At 38.6% G+C, this 24924-nt stretch overlaps 1 protein-coding gene across 12 annotated transcripts in view; it reads right to left on the bottom strand.

Moving 5' to 3' along the window:
* Smg7 (SMG7 nonsense mediated mRNA decay factor) overlaps positions 1-24924 on the bottom strand; it is a 64370-nt gene that overhangs the window by 11605 nt on the left and 27841 nt on the right. For 4 of the 12 annotated variants that reach the window (NM_001415738.2, NM_001415741.2, NM_001415740.2 and 1 more), the window contains 13 exon segments: positions 448-874; positions 1771-1890; positions 5149-5209; positions 6975-7045; positions 8360-8513; positions 8984-9146; positions 11785-11920; positions 12281-12431; positions 13455-13526; positions 14696-14867; positions 19642-19774; positions 21395-21512; positions 23958-23989. In NM_001415738.2, coding sequence (NP_001402667.1) covers positions 448-874; positions 1771-1890; positions 5149-5209; positions 6975-7045; positions 8360-8513; positions 8984-9146; positions 11785-11920; positions 12281-12431; positions 13455-13526; positions 14696-14867; positions 19642-19774; positions 21395-21512; positions 23958-23989 — 1810 coding nt within the window. 12 annotated transcript variants of the gene reach the window in all.

Below are 24924 nucleotides of genomic sequence, written 5' to 3' on the forward strand. Positions count from 1 at the left end.
GGGAAGAGGAGATAACACAACAGAAAGCTTTTTTTTTTTTTCCCGGAGCTGGGGACCAAACCCAGGGCCTTGAGCTTGCTAGGCAAGTGCTCTACCACTGAGCTAAATCCCCAACTCCCAGAAAGCTTTGATATACTTTTAATTCTACTAGATGCTATGAAACCCCCAAAGTCTTCTGTAATATTATTAACCGGTAATTATACTTTCCAAAGAAAAGAATAACCCTGCGTGGAACACTTAAAGAGAACTTGACTGATACAGGAACCCTGCAAATTGATAAAGTCACCATCTACCACAGAGCTCTGTATATACATACCTTCCTATGAGGTAAAAGAACGCACTTAAACTTCAGAATGGCTAATGCATTGGTCTTTATGAACAAAATGTGAAACCTTGCCGTTTGTGTGAGCCTTCCTCTCCCTGCTTTATAGTTCAAATACAGCTTACCTGCACTGCCACACTCTGCTTTCCTGTTTCCTGCAACTTTCCTAAGGTGCATCTCTTGGTCTCAGCTCTCCTCTTGCTGCTGTCCTTCTGTCCGTCATCCTGAGTTACAGTTACTCCTTTGCTACAGTCCCTTCTCACCTCTTTGGGAGGAAAGCTTCTTCCTTGGTCTCTGTTCACTTCTCGTGGCTTAATGTTCTCTTTGAAGGTGACCACTGGCTTCTCTCCTGAGTCACAGCTGGTGCTTGGACTTCGGCCTGTAGACAGCACTGACTTCAGTCCTGGGCTCCCGTCCGAAGCGTGTGACTCTATCGCAGATGTTTCTTGTAGGATGAGGTTCTCTTTGGCTTCACTGGGGTCTTCTAGTATTAATTCTGGGATTTCTGTGATAAATAACAATTTCCCTACCTCATTTTCACACTGAATCAGCCTAAAAAAGCAAGAATAAATTCATATATAAAAAACATAAACTACAAATGTCTATCTATAAATTATAAACTATAAATCAGTAATCAATTGTGTGTGGCTTTAACATTTAGGGAAAAAAAAAAAAGACTATAACGATGACAGATTAGCTAGCAAACAGTACTACTCAGTACCTGAGACTGCTGTGACCTTCACAACCAGCACATCACAACTCAGTCTTCTGTCTTTCCCCTCCTAGTAACTGTGGTTACACTTACTGAACATGATTTAAGACACTAGTCTAAAGTCCTTGATACAACCTGTAAGAGAGCTATATATACTTATTTTACAGGTAAGTGAGGCTCACCCAGAAACGGTGTAAGTTTATTTAAGCATGCAAGCATTCAAGTGCACAGAGCATGGCAAGAGTTTAAATACAAACATTAAGAAATAATAGGCTATGTCCCATCAGGAAGATGACAGCTTCACAGAGAAGATCGGAGCTAGAAACTGAACAGGAACCTCACCAACTCCAAAACCTGTGTTCTTCCCACTACACCAGTAAGTGCATCTGCTTTGTCTTTAGTGCTAGAAGCATGGTCTTGTTCTGTCCCGACTAAAACTGAGCAGCACATCCTTGCCAAACAAATCACCCACTGAACCTGAGAATACCCAATCCAATTCAAATAATACAGATGCTTACAAACTGGAGCAGCTCATGACAAATAGCAAAGGTGAGATTGATTCTTATCATAGCTAACAGGCAGTGTAGCGGAGAGAAGAGAGTCTAAATATACTTATGATCACTTGGCTCATAACAAGATATGCTACCAGTGCGTAGTTCATCATACTTTATACCAAAGTCTAAGATATACATGAGGTACATATGTGTGTGATGATAAAGGGATCAAAAGGGCATACCGTGGCTGGTTGTCAGCAATCCACTTCCCTATGGAGATCAAACGCTGCTGCCGTATTCGCCGTTGTTGACCCTCTTTGTCTCCTGTAATACCCTGATGGCCTTTGGAAAAATCCAAGTTCCTAAAAATGACATAGCACACTATAGAAGCTAAAACACTGAAGAACATTTCCAGGAAACCAAATGTAAATATATCAAGATGTTTCCCACACAGGCCATAGACTACATGTAATCAACTGTATTTGCTTGAATTTGTATTTCCAAATGTAAGAAACTAAGCAAGAAATAAAACCAAAGTTCATTACATTAATGTATTATTTTTACTTTCTAGGTAATAAGCCAAAATCATCCATAGGTTTTGTTATTGAAGATTTTGTTTTGATTTTGTTTGGGGTTCTAAGACTGAATCATGTTCTTGTCTATGCCAGGTAAAAGCCCTATCATTACATGAAACCCTAAATATCAGTTTTCTAAATACCATGACTAATTACATGCAGGCGGTGGTAGTGCATGTCTTTAATACCAGTGCTTGGGAGGCCAAGGTAGGTGGGTATCTGCGAATTCAAGGCCAATCTGTTCTACCAAGTTAGTTCTAGACAACCAAGGCTACATAAAGAAACGCTGTCTCAGACAACAAAATAGCAGGGTTGGGGATTTAGCTCAGTGGTAGAGCGCTTGCCTAGCAAGCACAAGGCCCTGGGTTCTGTCCTCAGTTCCAGAAAACAAACAAACAAAACAAAAAACTCCAAGGTAAAAAGACAACAAAATAGTTAAGAGTCTCTGATGGACATTTTTAAATTTTATTTCTTTGTGCATGAAGTTGTTACATGTATATATACGCACTATATGTATGTCTGGTACCCGTGAAGCCAGAAGAGGGCATTGGACTCCCTCAGACTGGAGTTTCAGGTGCTTTTGAGCTGCCACGTGGGTACTGGGAATCAAACCTAGGTCCTTTGTAAGAGCAGAAGAGTGCTCTTAGCCACCTCTGGCTCCTGAGACACCGATTACAAAATATTTCACTGTACTTTTTGTTCTCTAAATCAGAAAAGTGTGCGTCTGTCAGAAAGTATATACACAGAAAGAGTAAACCAGTGCAGAAAGAGTTCCTGAGACCTCTTGTCAATAATTTTAAAAAGAGTCAGAGGCGGTGGTGTATGCCTCTAATTCTGGCATTTCAGAGTTGGAGGCAGGACAGCAGGTTTAAAGACACCCTGGGTTTCATAATGAATCAATGCTTATCTTCAACCCAAAATGCCATTAACCAAGTTAGGCTGAAGAACACAAAGATAAGTGAAAAACAGTCCCTATATTCATGAAAAAGTAATTAAAATTAAACCCGATACACCTTACAATAAAACCACATAAAGAATAAAAAGTGAAAGAATCGAATTTCTTCCAAAAAAACTATGGGAAGTTTCAGAGCGATACCTGAGCTAGAGCTTAACGGGCAGAACCACTGACCAAGGCGATAACGAAAAGGCCGAGGAGGTGGGAATGTTCTAGTGTAAAAAAAGCATACAGAGAAAAATACAGAGCCAGAAGGAAGCATGAGTGCATGGTAAGTATAAATATTGAGGATAGGTAAGTATAAATAAAGAGGCAGAAAATAGGGGCCAAGGGGCTAAGAGGGACGGTGTGAGTGAGTGAGAGCTGACAGTGTGAGGACGCACTGAGTGGTAGACAGTTTGAAGACTCGGACATCAATCTAAAGGAGACTCCAGGATAACTGTCGATACACAAACCCGGGCTTTTGATTTTATTTTAAGACACTGTCAGTAGTAGAGGCATTGTGGTAAGAGAATTACCATTGGTAAGGGAAAAGGCCTTTCTAATTTCTGGATTGGTTAAAAAAAATGTGTCAACAGACTTTATGCTACAAGAATTAAAAAAGGCAAAATTATTTTAAAAAATGCTTAAAAAGGAATGAACCAGGAGTGAGAAACTTACAAAGATGTTAAACAGTATTTGTGACTACACTGTTTTTGTCTTTGCTTTAACTTTTCCAAGTTAAAGTTTTCAATTATGCTCTCAGGATTCTCCCTCCATGGCTAGCTTCCATTGCTATTTGTGTAGCAGCTGCAGCTAACAAAATAAATTCATAGCTTTTATAAGAACAAAGCCACGAGAATTTGGTAACTAAGGTGACAAGGGTAGTTTTAAGTGGTGGCAAGTTGAGAAGTGAGTAAACCTGAATTCAGGAAGGGCAGCCCACATTGCTCTTAGTTTTTCTGTGGTACGGAGAAATACACAGCAACAGAGAAAGACAGAGATTGTGAATTTTATTTTACTTTTTTTGGAATGACCCTCCTCCCCCTAAAACAAACCCCACACTTGCATGTTAGTAAGCTAAAAGAAGATAGCTATTTGGGAAGAAATAGGGAAAACCAGTGGGAGATATATTGGAAAAACACTGTGTAGCAGAGTAAAAGATGGGGGATAGGAAAGCAGGAAGGAGAGAACAAGATAGACAGGTAGACCAAGAAGGCAGGAAGAGACCATGGGTGGCTGCAGCAAAGGATCCCTTTGCCTCTTTGCTACTGATTTTTTTTTAAATTTTAATTTCATGTAAAATTGGTGTGTGTAACGTAGAATGCGCATACACACATGGAGCATGTCTACCACTCTCGGCCTTACTCCCTTGAGACAGGGTCTCTCATTGACTTGCTTCTTATTCACTTGTTTGTGTATTCATTCATTCACTCATTATCTCCAGCTCCACACTGGGTTACAGGTATATCACGCACGCTTGTCTTTTATGCGGACACCGGGACCCACACTCATGTGCGTGCCTATGATCTGGACACTGAGGAGGCAGAGGCAGTAGGATTGCTGCATGCTCGACACTAATCAGGTCACCAATGACTATAGAGACTCTGTCTCAAAACAGTCTGGTAAATATGGTTCAAACCTTTTAATTCCAGCACTCAGGAAGCAGAGGCAGGTAGAATTCCAAGTCTGAGGCCAGCCAGGTATACAAAGATAGTTCTATAGTAGTCGGGGCTACAATATCGAGACCCTGACTCAAAATCTAAGAATGAATATGAATAACCAGAAGATTCCCTTTTAGGACATTTCTTAATTTTAAGGGAAGTAAAAAGGTAGAATTTGTGAAGTATCTCCCAGGGGGAACAATTTTATTTTTCACCTCTTTATTCTGCATTTCTCTCAAACACTTCAGATTGATCTCACCTTCCCACACATGCAAACCATGGCCCATGCCCATATGCTACTCTCCCAACCCGAATACCAATAAACAAGCAAATGAAGGACTAAATGTTAAAGAAAAGAGGACACAGTTGGGACAAATCAAAGGCCTCTCTACAGGAAGGCCAGATTCCCACCAATTTTCATGCTGGAAGCACGTCAGAGTCACTTACCTGAAAGAAGGTCTCAAAGCCAGGAACCCTTGTAGTTCAAACTCCTCTGGAAGTGGTGTGGCTTAAGAAAAGAAGATGCCAAAACTTGTAAACATTTTTATTAAAATCTTATTATTTTGTAGATATGAAAAAAGTGAATAAAGAAACATATGGGAAGAATGTGTCATGCCCGTTTTCTGCTCTTCAGCGTCACCATCTTAAAAAGTTAAGTCATTCAAGGAAACCCTGACTGTCATCTCTGTCCCTAGACACCCCTAACATTCCAAACTACACATTGGGGTTGCTGGGCACAAAGAACTCCCTCATCTGCTCTCTCATGAATATACAACTTCAGTCAGGTGTGGCAGTGCACGCCTTTAATCTCAGCACTCAGGAGGCAGAGCCACGTGGATCCTTGAGTTCAAAGCCAGCCTGGTTTACAGAGCAAGGTTCAGGACAGCTAGGTCTACACAAAGAAACCCTGTCATGAAAAATCTAAAGAAAAAACCAAATGAACCAATCAAAAACAGAATCCAGATCTTCATCATCAAATCTAGTAGGCCCAATGTTTAGGCTACATATGATCTTTAAGTTATCCAGTGACAACACTAATGTGGTTGAGAGTGTACAAGAAATAATCTTCGGCACGATCCAACATTCCCAGGTGACTTGCTGCAAATTACTAACAACGGAAGAAGGGAGAAGCTCCATGCTGCTTAGTACAGCACTATTTATAAAGAAAATGTAAATTAAGGAAACAGGTACACGTGCATCTGTATGTTTGTGTGCCAGGACAGTCTCAGGTGTCACCCTCAGGGATGCAGTCCACCTCCTCTGAGAAAAAGTCTGACTGGCCTGAACTATCAATTAGGCTAGATGGGCAGGCAAGAGAGAGCCTGGGATCCTCTTTTTTTCTGGCTTGCTAGTATAGTGATTCCAGAGATGAAGGGAATTATTTACAGGGATTCTAGGTATTGAATTCAGATCCTTATGGTTGAGAAGTGAAGCATTTTACTGACTGAGTTATCTTCTCAGGGCCTTGATAAGAACAATTTCAAAGACAGGATAATAGACTATGACACATATATTTATTATGAAGTCAATAAAAACTGTTTAGCAGCAGTTGAAAATGTTAACATTACACTGTTAAATTTAAAAGCATGTTTAAAGTGGTATATGATTCCTATGTTTGTACACAGGAGAATGTCCTAAGATCATGCACTATATGTGGACAATATAAACTATTATACTATGGGAGATCTACTGGCAATTTGTGTCGTTTGTGCTAAACTCTCTGAGATGTTTAAGTATCTGACAGACTGGTGTTCACATCACTTCCTTAAAACAAAATCCCTAGTGGGGCTGGGGAGACAGCTCAGCAGTTAAGAGTACTTGCTGAAGCCAATTTTGGTTTCTAGTGCCTACTCCCAAATGTCTGTAACTCTGGTTCCAAGAAACCCAAGGCCCCGCTCTGTCACTGTGGACCCCAGGCAAATACATAGTATAGTATGTACACACAGGCAAAATACTCATACATGTAAAACATATAAACCTAAAAACAAACAAAGAAAAATCCCAAACAGCTAGTAGTTGAAGAGACAGGGAAGAAAATGGATAGAATGTAAAGGTCACGACTGTCTACTCTAATGAAAATCAGAGGGGACTTTAGGAGAGTTACCCACATCCAGTCACTTCATCAGTACCACAAGTCAGAGCCTCTCTTAGACACCCATCTTAAAGTAAAACAAACAAGCCTCACCAAAAGCCCAATTTCCCTGGCTTTCCCAATTACCTCCCATTACTGATCGAGAACCAGAGAGACAATACACAATTTAAGCACCTCTTACCATTAGTACTTGAGAGATCATCTTCACGGGGATGAAAACTATTGAGAAGAGAAATTAGCCAGGGCCAGATGCTGTAAATCAAAGAAAATTTCATATTTTATTCTTATACAAGAAAAGGTAGAATATTAATAAATTATAAAGATGGTATCTCTAAGGACTCCATCCTTTACTTACTGTCCCACTACCCTGACATTTTAAAGGCTAAAACCCCAATACACATTTCCAAAACTACATAGGCAAAAACACACGAGAGAGATGCACTACTGTATACTACTTCCCAATGCTCATTTAATGGGTGGGAATAATCTGTCAAAGAATGAATACATACATTTCCAAAACAGTGGAAATATTCCCCCATTAGTGACAAAGAATGGCTGCACTAAATTCAAATCTCTGTTCAAAGTGAATCACAGTGACTTGTTTTAGGGTCCAAGTGCACATGGCTACAATCTCAACACTATATGTGCAACTGAAAGGATCACTGCAGAGACACAAAACCTCTGTAAGCCAAAGGGAAAGAGACCACAGCTTAGAGTCTATTAAATAAAACACAAGTTTGACTTTTAGAGCACACATAATCAGAAACTGTATATAAAAAAAGCAGTACCTAAAAGCCTGTGCTAGCATTGCCCACATTAATACTTAAAGGAGACAGACACTATCCTATGCTACACGCCTAAATCACATTCACGATGGTACTAAAAACGAAGGTGTGTGTGCTTAGGGAGGAGGCGAATTCTAATGAGGTCCCATGATTTATTAGATAACCCTTTGTTGGTGTGTACATCCCAGGTCACAGCAGAAACATCAGAGTTAAAACGACTCTAAGATATGTAGGGGAGGGACTTTGCCATTACAGTCTTTTTACAATCAAAAGTACACTGAAAATGTTATTCATCACTTAAAAAAAAAAAAAAGGTTCTTAAAAACTGTTTCTACCGTATTGAGGAAAGTTAAGAATTGTTTCCAGTCATCCAAGGTCAACTAAAATAAAAATTAAGTATAATTACAAGGCAGAATCAGCTTGTGTATAGAAAATGGAAGTTCATAATTTAAAAATAACAGAAAAGTATGGCACAGATGCAGCTTAAAAAGACAAACTTGATTTTTAATGTCAAGTTCATTTTGAAATGTGAAGACTGTCTCTTCATGATATGGCAACTGGGAACAGGGGAATATAAAAGGAACCACACATTTCTATCTAAGATCATGTGCCTAACAAAGAATTCAAAACAAACCAAAGTCTGCATGGATATTTCCATTTCAATTTTCAGAGTGGGCAGGAAACAGTCCTCAATTGTTCAATATGCTTTTTGAAGGCAGTTTTCCTGTGTCTCTGAATATTAAACAACCACCTAACCACCTTAAAATTTTACAACACTTACTACTGTCTTTCATCCACTACAGCTTCTTGAAAGACTCTAGGTCGGAGTCTTAGCCAGTCCATGGAGACCTTGACTGCAGGAAGGGGATAGGCATTGTAGGACTCCTGAGAATCATTCTGGAGAGGACATTTGCACAGGATGCCAAGAAAAGACACTTGGGGGTAGGGTAGAGAAAAAGATTCAGAAATGTGTAAGGCATTTGAAAAAGCAAACCAGTTCAAAGTATTACTATGAGCCTTCTTCTGTATTAAAGATTCATGTATCTTAGTTTCCTTCTAAATAGGAATTTTTAGCTGGGCATGGTAGCCCATAGCTATAATTTCAGTATCCGAGAGGCTGTAATGTGAGGACCATGAAGTTCAAGGTCAGCCAGGGATTATATAGTAAGACTATCAAAAAACAGAGAGAAGAAAACACTTTCTATGTTAAATGTGATATAAAACAGATGAGTGGTATAAAGCAGACAGACAGAATTTGATGTTTACATCTCTGATCCAATATTAAGAATTATAGGACTTATTTTATGTATCACTGCATTTGGCTACATTTACAAAAATACAAATATACAAAAATAAAAAATACATGTAGATTGCACCTTTCAGATTTGAGTGATTTAATACTCACTGAAGAGGGCCAGCAACTGTGTCCAACACAGCTGTTCATCTTGGCTGTAACTGTGCTGCTCTGTTTCATTGCTAAAGTCACGAAGATGATGAAGTTGAAACAGGTTAATGACAGTGACATGAACTAACTGCTGAGAGTTGAAAGCTTTTTGGAACAGCAGTCTCTGTAATGGGAGACAAAGATACTGCATATATTATCAAGAGCAGGGTTCATCTTAGACACAAGAATTACTAAACATCTACATTCAAAATCACAGAGTGTTAGAATAGCATTACTAGATGATTAAACTGTCCCGCTCTTTATTGTAATATTTTATATGGGTCTAATGTCTTAAAAAACAGTAATAGAAAGGATCAATTCAGGCACTACTCAGTTGTTTAAACTATTGCTTGAGCATTTTTGTATTAAAGATTTATTAAAGATTTTGTATTAAAGATTAAAAATGTATTAAAGATTTATCTATTTTTATTTTTTATAAATATAGCTGTTTTGCCTGAGTATCTTGTCTATGTACCATATGTATGCTTGGTACCTAAAGAGCTGGAAAGTGGTGTTTGATTCCCTGGACCTGGAGTTACGGATAAGTGCGAGCTCCATGTAGGTATTAGGGAGGAACTGGATTTCCTGGAAGAGGAGCTGATCCATCTCTCCAGCCCCAGAAAGAGCCTATTTTTTTTTTTTTAAATATTTACTTGTTTTGTAGACATCATATAGCTTTCTGACTCCATGTATGCCTGCAGGCCAGAAGAGGGAATCAGATCCCATTACAGATGACTGTGAGCCACCATGTGGTTGCTGGGAATTGAACTCAGGACCTCTGGAAGAGCAGTCAGTGCTCTTAACCACTGAGCCATCTCTCCCGCCCCAAGGGCCTATATTTTTAATATGGCCCGAGGAAGAAAGTATTTGGGCTATATGTATATTTAGATATTTAAAGGTTTTAATCCATTTAAAGGTTGTCTTATAAGATATATGTTGAATAAAATGCTTAAAAAGGAAAAGTGATTAAAAGCAGATGTATGTAGTGAAGACATTGCAGACAAAAAGACTCGAGTATTATTTTGAACATGAACATGAAGCATGACTTAAGAGCTGTCGTAAACTTTTCACTTTTAAAAAAGAAAACCAGGGGTTGGGGATTTAGCTCAGTGGTAGAGCACTTGCTTAGCAAGCGCAAGGCCCTGGGTTCGGTCCTCAGCTCCGAAAAAAAAAAGAATTAAAAAAAAATAAAATAAAAAAGAAAACCTTTATAAACAATGCAGAAACCACATACTTAGGAACACGGACAAATGACATGCTGAAGCTGCCATGAGGATGTCTAATAAGCACCTTTAAATGACCAGGCTCAAATCTCCATAGGCAAATCCACTTATGATTTTTACTAAGTTTCATTTACACAGTGCTTGTATACATGGTAACCTGCTAAGCAGGGTATGACATTACCACATATATTCCCAGAGCTGGTGGTCTCAGTGACACTATACTTCTGCTTTGTGATGGGATTTGATTATTCCCACATGCAATACTTTCCAAACCAAAGATCCTAAAAAGTTGACAGCTACTAGGATGGATACTTTTAGTTGTAGCCAGCCCTCCTCCATCTCTCCCAAGGAAGCAGTCTAGAGGACGGCAGAATCAAGAGTCATTAATCTTCTGGTAAGAATTGATAATACAGGACTGAGATGGCTCAGCGGTTAAGAGCACTGGCTGCTCTCCCAGAGGTCCTGAGTTCAATTCCCAGCAACCACACGGTGGCTCACAACCATTTTAATGAGATCTGGTGTCCTCTTCTGGTGTGTCTGAAGACAGCTATAGTATACACATATAAAAATTAATGAAAAAAATTAAAGAAGATTGATAATACATCAGATAAAGTCAGATTTGCCATGATAGTAATAATGATTTGGGAAATTTTGAGGTAAGCAAGAACTAACAGAGTAAGACTTATCTAAACAAACCATACTCGCACACACACTCAAATCCTCAAAATACTCTAACAAAACCCTCAAAACAGAACCAGAACAAAGATGCAGAGAAGATAGCTCTTGCAGTCCCCCACCAGCTGACTGGTGCTCTTGCCACATCAAACACACCCATCTCCTTCACTTTATTCTGAGATTTCTACTTTCTGCTTTTATGTTTATAAAGAATCTAGCCTTCTAAATAAGCTAATATTTTATACTGATTATACTTTAAATCCAACAACTCTATTCAGATTCCAATATTCTCTTCTAGGCTAAGTAATTTATAAATGTCATGGACTTCTTCCACTGGGAAGAAGAAAACAGAAGACCAGTAAAAATTTGCAGCAAACTATTACTACTGTAAATAACCAACTCAACGATTATCTGTGATTATTTTTTACTGACTATATTTGGCTAATTTATGCTTTTATTGTCCAAGTTTGTGTTGTTTTGGACAGTTTATCACTATATTTATAGCTGTCTTGTTTCTTAATATATTTATACTTTGACCTGTCTTGCCAACTGGCAACGGGGTCAATGAGACTGCTTCAACAATGACTGGATACCATAGGTCAGATCATAAGAGGGAAGCTGGATGCAAGGACTTCATGTATTTCAGATTTAACTTTTGCTACAAATTCATAATGAAGTAGCAACATAGGAACCAGGAGTCTGGTCCTCTGAGCATAGCTCAGTGGGGGAAGCTTGTGCTAGGCCCTGGGTTCCATCCCCCAACACCACAAAATAACAAAACTTTAAGTTAATGTTCTCCAAATCTTAAGCTTTCCAACTTGAGACAACCAACATTTTTTTGTTGTTGTTGTTTTTAACACTAACCTTAAACTGTTCTTCTAACTTCTCTCGAAGAGGGCTCAGCTTTTCCAAACTCTTACTCAGGTATACATGACCGTGGAATTTAATAAAGGCCTTGATGAAGTCAGAAACACCCCACTTGGTTTTCAACTCATCCCGGCTGAAATGAAAAAACAAAACAAAAAACCAAAAACAAACTTGAATCAATCTTAAACAGCAAAATTAGCAAAACCCCTACACTGGATTTGGCTTCCTAGTTACTTGATCACCCAGTAGACAAGTAAGGGTTCTTTCTGTCCAAGTCTAGCTTCATAGCTACAACTCATCTGAGTCAGCACTCAGCTACAATAAACCACAACATATTGGGTACAATTCAGTGGCTGTACACAAAATAATTATGTACTCTATAATTTTCCAGATAAAAGATGAATAGAGATCACTGCCAGAATTTCCTAAACAACAAAATTTGCGAGATTAAGGCTCTTGGTTACACAAATTCTCTTGGAAAAGTCAGCCCTACCTTTCCAGTGCTTTAGAAAGTGCTTTTTGTAGGTTAGTGGAGGCAGCTGGGAAAGGGAATTTCACAGCAATGCTTCTGCAGTAGTAGAAAATTGTGGTCAGGTGGTCTCCTTTGGAAGAAGCTAAGATAGCCAACTGATTGTAAGGCTGACCTAAAGGAGAAAGTTAAGATTCTAAAGTTACCAAGAACCAATCTTGCTATCAAAATACAAATGCTCAGTTAAATCCTTGAATTAATAATGCAAAGTATTATGTAAGGCAAATCTCATGACTATCAATTACAGATAGACATAATGTGAAATTGTACACCTTACTGATAGCATCGTGTGCAGGTTAAAAAGTCATACAATTAAATATTGACTATGGAGGCACACACTTTTAATTCTAGCACTTGGGAGGCCCAGACAGGAGAATCAGACTTCAAGGCCATATTGGGCCACACAAATAGATGGTCTTAAAACAAAAATAAAAAAAGTCCTAAAGTTAGGATCAATACGATAAGCACTCACGGTTTCAGAAAGGGTTAGCTAGTAAATCCCCTTGGCTTTGTAGGTGCTAAGGACTCGTCCCAAGCTCTCAGCTCTGCTACTGAGGTGTGAAGGCTGATATAGAGAATCCGAAATGGATAGTGTATTGGATAATCTCTCTACCTGAGACATTATCTACAATCTAGAGAAATTTCAATAGGGCTTAGCACAAATGGTCTGTACCTGCTGTTAAGCTCTTTAATTCAAGAATGCCTTTTTGGAGTCATCAAAAGTACTAACTGGTTAGTTTTCTAAGAAGAAATGGTTAGCCTGAAAGACCATTAATCTGTAGGCCAATTAAGAATGCTCGAGTTGGGGTTGGGGATTTAGCTCAGCCGTAGAGCGCTTGCCTAGCAAGCGCAAGGCCCTGGGTTTGGTCCCCAGCTCCAAGAAAAAAAAAAAAAAGAAAGAAAGAAAAAGAAAAAGAATGCTCGAGTTGTAGAAAAACTTTAGACCACATTGATTAATTCCATTTATATTGGCTTAGAGAGTAACTTTCTTAAAAGAAAATTTCATTTTAAGTATATGGAATATAAAGTTAGAAATTCAACATCTACTTCTATAATACACTTAAACAGTGAAATCTATTGCTATGGTGCTATAAAGAACACAGGAACATGGTTCCTTTAAGGTGGCAGGCCCACTCACCATTGGAGGGGACAAGCTGAGCTGCATGCCTATAGTAGGACTCTGCCTGGCTAGTCTGGTTTCTGTATCGAGCTGAGAAGAGAAAGAAAGTTCAGTTTAAAATCATACAGATATACATAAACACACATACAAACAAGTACCGGCAGGGCATGTCCAAACACAGCTAGAGTTCTAACTTCTAGAGATAATAAAGACATCAAAATTACTTCAAAGACCATTAAAGACAGAAAAATTTAAAACAAATTAACTATGGGATTATGTATGAAGTGTCCATCCGGCCTTCTCTAGTTGGGACAGTCAGCAGTAACCAGTTTTAAAGCTTACCTAGCCCCCATTTTCAGGTCCTCCAGTGTCATGCATCACCAGCTCCCACTATGGACTATGCTGGTGACCTGGAGCCGGCCCACAAGAAGGGGTGAGTTATATGGCACTTAAAAACAAAACAAAACAAAAAACCACTATACAATATGATCTGAAAATTAAGTATTTCTTCAATATCTTATAAAGTGATTTTTGAAAAATGCCTTGCCATCTACTGCAGTATTAATTATGTGTGTGCAAAGAAGACATTTAAAACAAAACCAACCTACCACACTGCATCTCCTTGCAGAGCTCACCGATAACTGATGTGACCTCTCAAAGTGTCACTCATTTATGGCATTAAGAAATCTAAAATCTACTAATGTAAACACACTAATGTTCCTCATTCCTTGTTATTTCAGGACAAAACATAATCCCATAGTTAATTTATTTTATAACCTTTTTAGGTCACCTTAAAGGAATGAACAGAAAAATAAGTTATATTAACCCCAAGGTAAAAAAATATATAATGGAAATGCGAATTTAACCTTTGAAAGGAAGCAGCATATAAAATGCACCAGTAGGAAGAAATAATAGACAAACTAGATTTAAAACAAGTAATTTATAAACTTTATCCCAAAAGAGAACAATTTTCTAATTCAGAAAATACAGTATTATTTTAATGATTTAACTTTGGCTACAGTTTTAGTGTTTACCATTTGCCTATACCTGGATCAAATCTGAAGAGAGTTTAAATTTTAATTTGAGAATTTCTTCTTCCAAAATTCTCTGCCAATCTCAAAACATGAAGAAAAATTCCTAAAAGCGAATTTTATAATTTCTTCATATTAATCTAAACCAAACACGCATATTTAAAGTTTCCTCCTATGATTACTCAAAGAAAAGGATGCGTGTGTCACTAGTCCCTTCCATAGGCTCACCAATGTCTCCAAGGTGGACGAGGCAGTGCTGGCAAATGTAGGAACAGGAGCTAGACTGTGGCTTCACTATGGCGCTGGTGTGCGTCTGTTTATTGCTAATAATTCCCAACTGGGAAGACTTCACACGGCATGGCAAATCTACATTAAACACCGTACACAGTTCCTGTAATAACTGAAGAAAAAACATAAGTAAATTTAGTAACTAAGGAAATTTAGTAATGTCAGAATGTTCTAACAGTAAGTTTACATACAAGATTATGTGTCTCAGTATCGCCTGCTGCTAAGACTCCAATAAGAACTGTATGAAGATTAATGTAACCTTTGATGGTATGATCTCATTAATCAAAGTACTTTCAATAAAGCATTTTAAAAAACATTCAGCAAGCACATAAAAATAAGGAATGCCATGAAAGTATCTACTTCTCTTTAAAAAAATTATTAAATATTGGTTTGAAATGTTTCTAACATGGAAGACAAGGTTTTGACATTTTCTCAAGTTCTGGACCAACTCATCACTCTTCATTGAGGTGTGAGGGGGCTCTTTCCTCTGGTCAGAGTTACCTAATCCTCCTGTGTAGGCCTGTAATTATTCCACTCTGTTCTGTCTCCTGTCTGTTACACCCTACCCCAAATCTTTCCTGTTTAAACAGTATCAAGGTTTCCTATAAAAGCAAACAAGAACACAAAACCAAAACATTCTTTCTTGACCCTAGAGTCTTTCCAACAATCTTCTAATGTCTTTCTCTCATCTCAAGTAGACTCCTTCAAAGGAGTCCACTATTTTCCTCATCTGTGTTACTCCTTACACTCATTACCATCTGACTTCCATTCAACTCTTCTTCTACCCCAATTCACCACTGGCTTACTAAAGCATCAATCAGATGGCTATGTGTTAGCTAGCCAAATACAATGATGCCCACACTGCCATCATCTTATTGGTGCCCACACTGCATTTAAAATTACAGATCTTGGGGCTAATCAGCTCTTAAGTGCTTTTCCAAGCATTCTTTTCGGTTTCCTTTAGTCAAAGCCCTTCCCCGATATTGCCGAGCATTCAAAAGTCTCCTTTCTTTTTCTTCTCACTTGGTCTTACGAACAACTAGACCCATCCAAATATCTGCCTTCTATCAAGTACACGGCAAACAATAGCCAGTCAGCACTACAGTACTACACAGTTCTGGGATCCTGCTCATCAAGGGAAAACTGTGCTTACTGCCCCCTTTTCCACAGCTCCTCCCCTGTGCCAAGAATGAAGAATTAACTATGAAGCAAATTATCACCTGTTACATTCCATAGAAATGTAACAATGCTTTCTTCTCCCATTTTCTTAGAGTAAGGACTAGTACTATGCTGTCTAGTTTATGTCAACTTGATGCAAGCTATATATTTGGAAAGAGGAAGCCTCAATCAAGAAAATTTACTACAAGCTTGATTGTTGCAGCAGGGCCTGGGCCATTGGGTTGGCGCCAGTCCTGGACAGTGGTTCTGGGGATTTTTAAGAAAGCAGGCTGAGCAAGCCTTGAAGAGCAAGTCAGTAAGCAGCACCCCTCCACGGCCTTGGCTTCAGCTCCTGCCTTGGGTTACTGTTTTTAGTTTCTTCTGCCCCGACTTCCGTGGATAATGGACTTCAAATTACAGGGTGAAATAAACATTCTCTTTAAGTTGCTTTGTTCATGGTGTTTTATCATAGAAGAGAAACTTAACGGAGACTTCATGGGAAATGAAAGCATTTTACGTGAAATGTTACGTGCTTTCACTTTGACCAAGAATTTGGTAGTGCCTGAGGTACTAAGTTTTAGGTGATTAAAAAAGTCGAAACTGTTTATAAAAAAAATCTGACTGTGGTAATTACATATTAAGCTTTTAAAACCTCCAACAATTGGATCTCTACCACTCTAATCAAACTACACTTTATCAACCCAAAATACTGTATCTTAGAGAGGAACCATCATTTTATTATTAAGAAAAAAATTTTGCTAACAGTAACACAGAATGAACACAGATCTGCCTACCCATGCCTCCCAAGTGCTGAGATTACAGTTGTGTGCCACCTAAAATGTTTTAAAATTTTAAAAAGGAAGAAATATGGTGCACATTACATTTTTCAATGACTTCTATGACTGCCAAATCTAGCTTTTCTCTTTTGAGAAACCTCATCTGGCCAGGCGGTGACTGCACGCCTTTGAGGTTGAAGCCAGCCTGTTCTGCTGAGAGAGTTTCAGAACAACCCGGGGCTGTTACACTGAGAAACCCTGTCCCCCAAAACCCAAACAAAAACTAGAACCCAAACCCTTCTCTGACCTAACTGCACAGAACAAGGCATGTCACTTACCCTCTGACCTTCCTGAACTTTTCTTTTTTGGGGGTGGAGGTGGGGATGGGGAAGGATGTCTTTCAATCTGGCCATATCCCTTACTTTTTCCAATTATAATAGTAACTGCTCTAAGTTTGTTCTCATCTGGGCTTCATATTTAATGATCTATTTATCAGAGCCTCTTACATGTAAGAAGCATTTCGTCTCATTGACTTAATCATGGACACATTTATTTTTCCCCAGGACAACTATTCAATTTGTTAGTATTGTAATTACTAGCTTTGATTCTTCCTAACTCTGATTGCGTAAATCTAACGCAATCCATCAGAGTGAGTCTTATTGACTCCATTTCAGAATGTCAAATTCTTTCCTTTACTATAATACACTATTTACTTTCTATCCTTAATTCCAATATCCAAAGTAACTGGATGGTTATTTGGGGGTGAAAGTGGGGGTGGGGTGGGGTGGGGTGGGGGGGTGGTGGTGGTGGTGGGAGGCACACTGAGATAGGATCTGGCTATCCTGGAACTCTGCAGACTAGTTGGTTGGTCTTGAACTTTAACCTGCAGTTATCCTGAGTGTTTCTATGCAGGCATGAACCACCACACCGAGCCTACCCTCTCCCTTCATAGTCTCAGCATCTAATAAAGCACCTCAGAAATGAACACTTTGAAAGCTGTTACAATACAGTTCGGTGGCACAGCACTTACTTAGCAAAGGTAAAAGTTTTAGCAGTAAATAAAACAAAATAAAACTGTGAAGCAAAAAAGTACCAGGTTTTCTGACAGTTATCTGCAAAATGAACAAGCCCTTACTAGATGCTTTACTTTCATTTTATTCTTTAAATTTGATTATTTTATATGTGTATAGGTACTTTACCGGCATGTAAGTCCATGTGCCATAATTTCCTGGAATTGAAGTTACAGTTTTGAGCTGGCATGAGGATTCTGGGAATGAATCTGGGGTTCTCTGGAAGAGCAGCCCAATGCTCTTAACCACTGAGTCATCTCTCCTGTTCCTGCTTTAAATTTTATCTTTGTGTGCGTGCTCTCGCATGCCTATGTGTAGGTCAGAGGGTTTAGAGAGTCAAGTCTCCCATCCCACTACAAGATTCAGGTGGGTATATTTTTAACTTTGAGCCACCTTGCTGGCCCGGTATGTGCTTTGTTTTCTTTATCTCACTTTTCAATTATTTATTCAGCTCAGCATCAATCCCTTTCATAAGCATCAACTAAAACTGGCATAAATTTGAAAATGAATTTTGAGAATAAAATAGTACTTGAGGTTTTTTGGTAAAAATCTGCAGTGGAATTTTTTCTTCCCTTTTTTTCCTTCTTTTATAGGAGACAGTGTCTTCCTATGAACCCCTGGCTGGCCTGGAACTTGTTATATACACCAATCTGGCCTCACATTCATAAAAATATGCCCACATCTGTCTCTGCATGCTGGGATTAAAGGCATTTGTTACTAAATAAAGTTACTACCATTAGTAACTTATTTAATATGACAGTTATTTAATATCTTCCAATACAAACATTCTTTTCTTTTTCTTCAAAGAAATGGTTACACTAAAATAAAGCCAATGTATAGGTAGGGGCAAGCAACACAGGGGGAACTGGCCAGGGATTTCTTCAGTACGTAGTCCTTAAAAAACGATTACAAGGGCTGATGCGATGGCTCAGTGTGGAAAGGGCAGAGCTTGATCCTCAGTGTCTATGTGATAGAGTGAATTGGTACCCACAAGTTGTTCTGACGTCCATGGCATACCCCCAATACATTAAATCTATTTTTAAATTTTCTAGTATTCATTTAATTATAAGTAGGTGAAGCAGCAATAAAAAATACTAATTAATCCTCCTCCCCCCACATACACACCATGTGTATAAAAGCCCATGGAATCAGAAGACGGCATCAGATTCTCTAAAGGGGAATTACAGACATCTGAGAGTTGCTATATAGAGTTCCAGTCCTCTACAAGAGCAATAAATGCTGTAACTGCTAAGCCATCTCTCCAGCCCGAAACAGCAATTTTCCCAAGGAATTATGCTTTAAAAAAATTCTATGAACATTTATTTGTAGATTGCACCAGGATACGACTAAGGAAAAATAAGTATGTGAAGATAATATAGCTTATTTTTCAAACTGAATAAAGAAACCCTTGGTCTCTTAGGTAGCTTAAAATAATTTCTCTGTGTAGCTAATGCTAGGAAAGCTCAGTTGACGCTTCACCTGCACCTGCACCTGCACCTGCACCTGCACAACACAGCTACTGCTTTGGTGAGTGCATCGGGTCCGACTACACAACTACCCCATGTTTCACGGGGCTTGGCTCTTATCACACCGGTTTTATTCAGAATTAAACCTCCGTCCTAAGCATGTATCTTTCTCTCCCTTCCTCCCTCTTTGGCAATACTGTTTAAACCCAAGAACTCATACTACACTCCCAAACTTAAGTCTGTATCTTTAAAAAAAATGTATTATGTATGAATCATTTCAGACATCTCTAGTATGTGAGATTATATGTGATTAACTTTCAAATATCTCATATAATAGTCATATAAAGTGAATGTACAAAAGATGTATACAGAGTACCATTAAAGCTACAAGAATTCATACATGAACTAGAACTCACCTGAGTATAGAAGCCGCTAGCTGCCTCTAGGAACAGAGAAAGGTTTGCCTGGACTTCACTCCGATTTGGGTTTGCTCGATTCTTGGCTTGGCCTTGTAGTGTTGTGATCTGATTCTTAAAGGCATGATTCCAGCTGAAAACAAAATGTAATTCTATTTGCTACAGTAGTAACTCAGTGGGCAGACACTGGCCCCGTGAGAACAGGAAAGAACTATCTGTTATATTATACCACATTCAACAGTAAGCCAGCATTAAAGTTATTTATTTAAATCACCTCATGCTGTTCTTTGAACAAAACCAGACATGCAGTACAATGCAACTGACTTTAGCAGACACTTACCAGATGCTCCAGTAAGCAGGCTGTGGTCTAACTATGAACTTTTAGAGCTATTACAGTAAGATCTACTTAAGAATCCCAGTATAAAAATCTGAGTAAACTATTACCAATTTTAACTCACTGGTCCAACAATAATTATACCCTCAGTCAAGTGTCACACACACACACCTTTCAAAGCTAATAAGTTACATCATTCATTCCCATTTCTCTTTAATGATTTTGTGCATTTATCTTATAGGTTAAGGCTTAATTCTTTATAGCATAAAATAGAAACCATATTTCAATTTTGGTTACTTTAACAACAAATGCTGAATTACATTATACTATCAGCTTATTATATTATAATATTATCAGCTTAAATTCAATTTTAGTGAAATACAGCACTGAATGTCAGCATCAAAGTTGAGGTTCTAGAGCCTGAGGGTTCTGAAAATAGTTTAGAACATTTGTCATACTCCCTGGATACTGGTGATCCTTTCTCATCATGGACTCAAATATTACAGACATGAGTTCTGATTAGTTAGTTAGGTAAACTACTAGATTTTTATAAATACGCAGGTCACAAAAACACGGGGGCGGGGGAGCCCTACCAAATTCACCACAACTTGGACTGTTGAGTCTTATAACATGTCTTGGACAGAGATGTTGTTAGTTGACGTTTACATTTCCATCAAGCTAACTCCCCTGTTTTATTTGATAAGGCAAGATCTTCTATAAAAGGCCTTTATTTACTCACTAGGGAATCTGGTTATCTGCCATTTCATCCTTCGTAGAAAAGAACAAGTGGAATAGTCTAAACACACAAAATCTCTCTTTAGTTTTGTGGGGAGTGTGAAGGAGGATATAGTTATGTATTTGATTACATGAGCTTGTCTTACAATGCAAATACACCTTTCCACTGAAGAAACAGGACTGACACTGAGTATTGTTTCTTGGCCTTTGGACTAAGACCAAATGCAAAATGCCACTGATCAAAGAAAAGTTTATCTTTAAGTACAAATACAAGAATATAGATAAATCCTTAGAATGTGAGATACCATATGTATATTTAGATTTGTTTATTCCAGAATGTTTTTAAGAGCTGCCTTGGTAAAATTCAGATCTAAACATTACTCCTCTTACCTTCAAAGACTACACCTGAAAAAAATACTAATGGTTAAAGGTTTTGATTTTAGGGCTGGTGATTTAGCTCAGTGGTAGAGCGCTTGCCTAGCAAGCACAAGGCCCTGGGTTCCATCCCAGCTCCGGAAAAAAAAGAAAAAGGAGAAAAAAAAAGTTTTGTTTTTAAAAAGACACAAGCATTAGAATTTCTTTGAAAAAGCTTACATTAGGGCAGGCTGAGAAACAATCAACTAATCATGTGTCAGAATCTTGAGATTCCTGACTGCTCAGTAATGTCCCAACAAGAGTACTTACAGGTCCTGCTCTACCTTCTTGTCTAAAGCATACTCCAGATCAGTAACCAGCATTTTCTGGTACAAGTCCTGCAGAGCTTGCCTGGATGTCCAGACCTCAGCTGGACCCAGCTTAGAATCTGCACAACAAAACAAACAAAACATCACTATATAGTTAAGTCCCTCAATCACGAGCCGAACCCAAACCAATGACCTCTCTCCACCCACCAGAGCAAAACTGCTCTCAGCACATCCCATCCACTGCGGCACAGGGTTCATGTTACTGTATGTCAGACGGCTTTCACTTCCTGCATTGCAGTTAGTAACTAACTTTGATTTAAAACATTTGTATCTTTTAGCTGTGCTTTTAAGCTGTGTGCATGTGCATGGAGGCATGCATGAGTGTGTGGGGTGTATGGACTGGGTGAGTAGAGGAGAGGAGGGAGGGCATCAGCCATCCTTTTACCACTCCTTTGAGGCAGGGTCTCTCACTGAGCCTGCAGCTTCAGGTTTTTCAGTGAGGCTGCCAGTGAGGAAGTCCCATTACAGGCATGGCCACAATGATTTTACATGTTTGCTGGAATCTAGTTCCCACGCTCATGCAGCAAGAAATCCTATGTGCTGACCCAGTCTCTCTAACCCTCATCTTTCAGCTTTAAAAGAATATTATGAAAATTAAAGTGGACATTAAAAATAATTCAATCTTTGCTTTTATTTGGATTTCTGTCTATTCATGTCACAGCAGGTCATACATCAGACAGTTAAGGCACTCCATTTGAAATAATGGATTTATATTATGTCCTTTACCTTTAATAATTCTATTTCTATCCAAATCCTCTTTTTATTCTGAATCATTCCTACAAGGATCCTCACCAATTTTTCTCTATCCGCTCACCATCCAACAGATGCCTGGATTATTCCTGCACAATATCCTACTAAGGCAATGAGAATTATTCCCACAAATGGGACATGGCTATTGAAGGTCCGTCTGTAATCAGTGCATATGACAGCCATTTAATGTGGAGAAAGGCAGGGGCCTGGGATTAAACTGCTCAAAATGCCAGAAGGGTAACTGTGTATAGGGGAGAATTAGGGAGTTAGGCTCTGACTATGTATTTGTGAACTGGTGCTGCATTTTCCAAAGTCCTATAGGATGATCAATCCAAATGCTGACAGTAAGGTGTCTCAGTAGAATTACTTAATAAGCTTATCAATTATAAATTTCCAATATCCAGTTAAGCAATTCAGTGTCATCTAGGAGTTTGCTGCTGCTATCTGATGTCACAATTCCTGCTCCCCTTTATGTTGGTCATTAGTACCTGTACGCCACCATCATCCTACTCCACAAAGAGAATGTCTGGTATATTAGAGTTGATAGGTTTGTTGGCTAGTCAGATTTGGGTCTGATAAAGTGGTTTTTCTTTGTTTAGTTGGAGACAGGAAGCCCCCTGTATAGCTGAGGCTAGCCTGGAACTCTCTGTGAGCTCACACTAGCCTTGAGCTTGTGCTCTTCCCACCTCGACTTCCTATGAGCTAAGATTACGGGTGTGTGCCACTACACAGGGCTCTAGGGGACTGCAGAAGTCATTCTAATGAGTAAATACTCTGGAAAAAGGAAATGGCCTGTCTATGCAGCTTGAGGCTGTTCTACAGATCGCACTTTCAATGCCAATTCAAGAGTATAACGCCAAAGCAGCATCACAGAAGGTAGACGATGACCACAAATGTGTTAACAGGAAGGACAATAATGAATGCACTGTAAGCTTTCTTCCTCTTTTGTTCCTTACAATACTCAGGTTCCTCAGGGACATTAGTCTGTAACTGTCAAAGCTGAAACACCACCTCCATAGTAGCTAGTATATGCCCTCTTCAATTATAAATCTTGGCCAGAATTCTGGTTATCAATCAATAGTAGCTGAATTCATAAGTTAAACATACAATTACATTCCTCCAAAATTAAGATACTATCTCCTATCAAATTATCTGCTAGGTTAGGATAACACATGCTGTTATGAAGGACATGTTGATCACCAGTTTTGAACTATCTGTTCATTTCAGCATCTGAGTACACAATTCTTCTCAAAGGGCTCTAGATATTACTCAGAGCAGAAAACATGTGTAAGAAAAGGGAGCTCACTGAGTGTCATCCTTTCAGTGCAATTTTTCTATCAACATTTTTCCTGAAGGTTTACCTACTACTCAGGTTTGAGTCACTATAAATTGAAAGGAGCATTTTCCTATGAAAATAGTAACCAAATACCACATCTTTAGTTATATTGAGTATGAATTATTTTATAATTTAAATTACTAGTAAAAGGTTCATAAAAATTAAATGATCATACACATTAATAACAACTCAAATACTCATGCAGTATATACTCCTGAGAAGAGGCATATACTACATTAAATTCCTTAAGAGTATTTAAGGAAGAATCCCAAGTATAAGACCAAGAGATATTTAAAACAAAGTTACTGCTCTTGGAAACCAGCACAGGGTTTGGTACTTCATTTTAAGTGAGAAAGGAAATTTTCTTCCATTAACTTAATAGAACAAAGTAAGTGGTAAGAGATAAGACAGCCAATACCTGTCATTTCAGCCTTCAGGACTTCTGCCTGCCTAGATAAGAAAAAGGAACAAGAGTTAAAAAAGAACCAAAGTTAACACAAACACACTAAATCATCAAGTTAAACAATGCATTACAATGAGGCAACAGGGTATGGAAATTTATGCCCCCCTTTAACATCCAGTGTAGCAAAAGGTCAACTGGCAAAGTGATATAACTTAAAAATTACTTTATACATTAAACTGGTAACTTCCCCAAAAGTTCATTTCTTGTCCTCCAAATCTGAGTAAAAACATATTTCAAGCCCCGTCCCCCACTGCCTTGAAGAGTAGTTTGTTTTCAACTTACTGGTTACCATAAACAGTTCAAATATTCACTCTTCTCTAGCTGCTATTCCTATTCCTGTCTCTTTCTTACTGGCAAACGACAGTTACATAGCCCTGCTCTGGGAAAGCAAACCCATGACTGGGCATGCACTGCACTTACACAGTGCTCTCCTTATGAGATCAAAGTTCGCTCAATGGGCAGCTCCTTCTAGCATTTCCCCATGACTTGATTATTCTCTCCTCTTTGACAATCTTTAAAGTTCCCTTGCTACTGGGCCTTTCTATCTCTTTGGCATTCAAACATATTTAAGTTTCCCAAACGCTTTTTAAAACCCATTTTCCCCGCTCTGAAATTCAAGAATTATGTTATTGGATAGGTACTAGACTGACCTCATGGTTCATTCTTAACACCACACTCCATTCTCTTCCATGTTTTTTCCTCTTGTCAGTTTTATCATGGCTTTCCGCCCTTCCACAGAAGTCCTTTATGCCAGCCTTCTTCCTAAGTTTCAACATTTACCGATTCCAGAGAAATGCTGTCCTCTGGCAGTACTTACTGAACTTTCTTACTGCTTTACATCCTTAGCCGTCCACCTGTGTTATAGCCACCCCTCATCTGAACTGCAAGATATTTCTGAATGCATGCTTGATCTTACTATCCA

Source organism: Rattus norvegicus, chromosome 13 (assembly GCF_021556685.1).
Source record: "Rattus norvegicus strain SHRSP/BbbUtx chromosome 13, alternate assembly SHRSP_T2T, whole genome shotgun sequence".
In the NCBI taxonomy this organism is placed as follows: domain Eukaryota; kingdom Metazoa; phylum Chordata; class Mammalia; order Rodentia; family Muridae; genus Rattus; species Rattus norvegicus.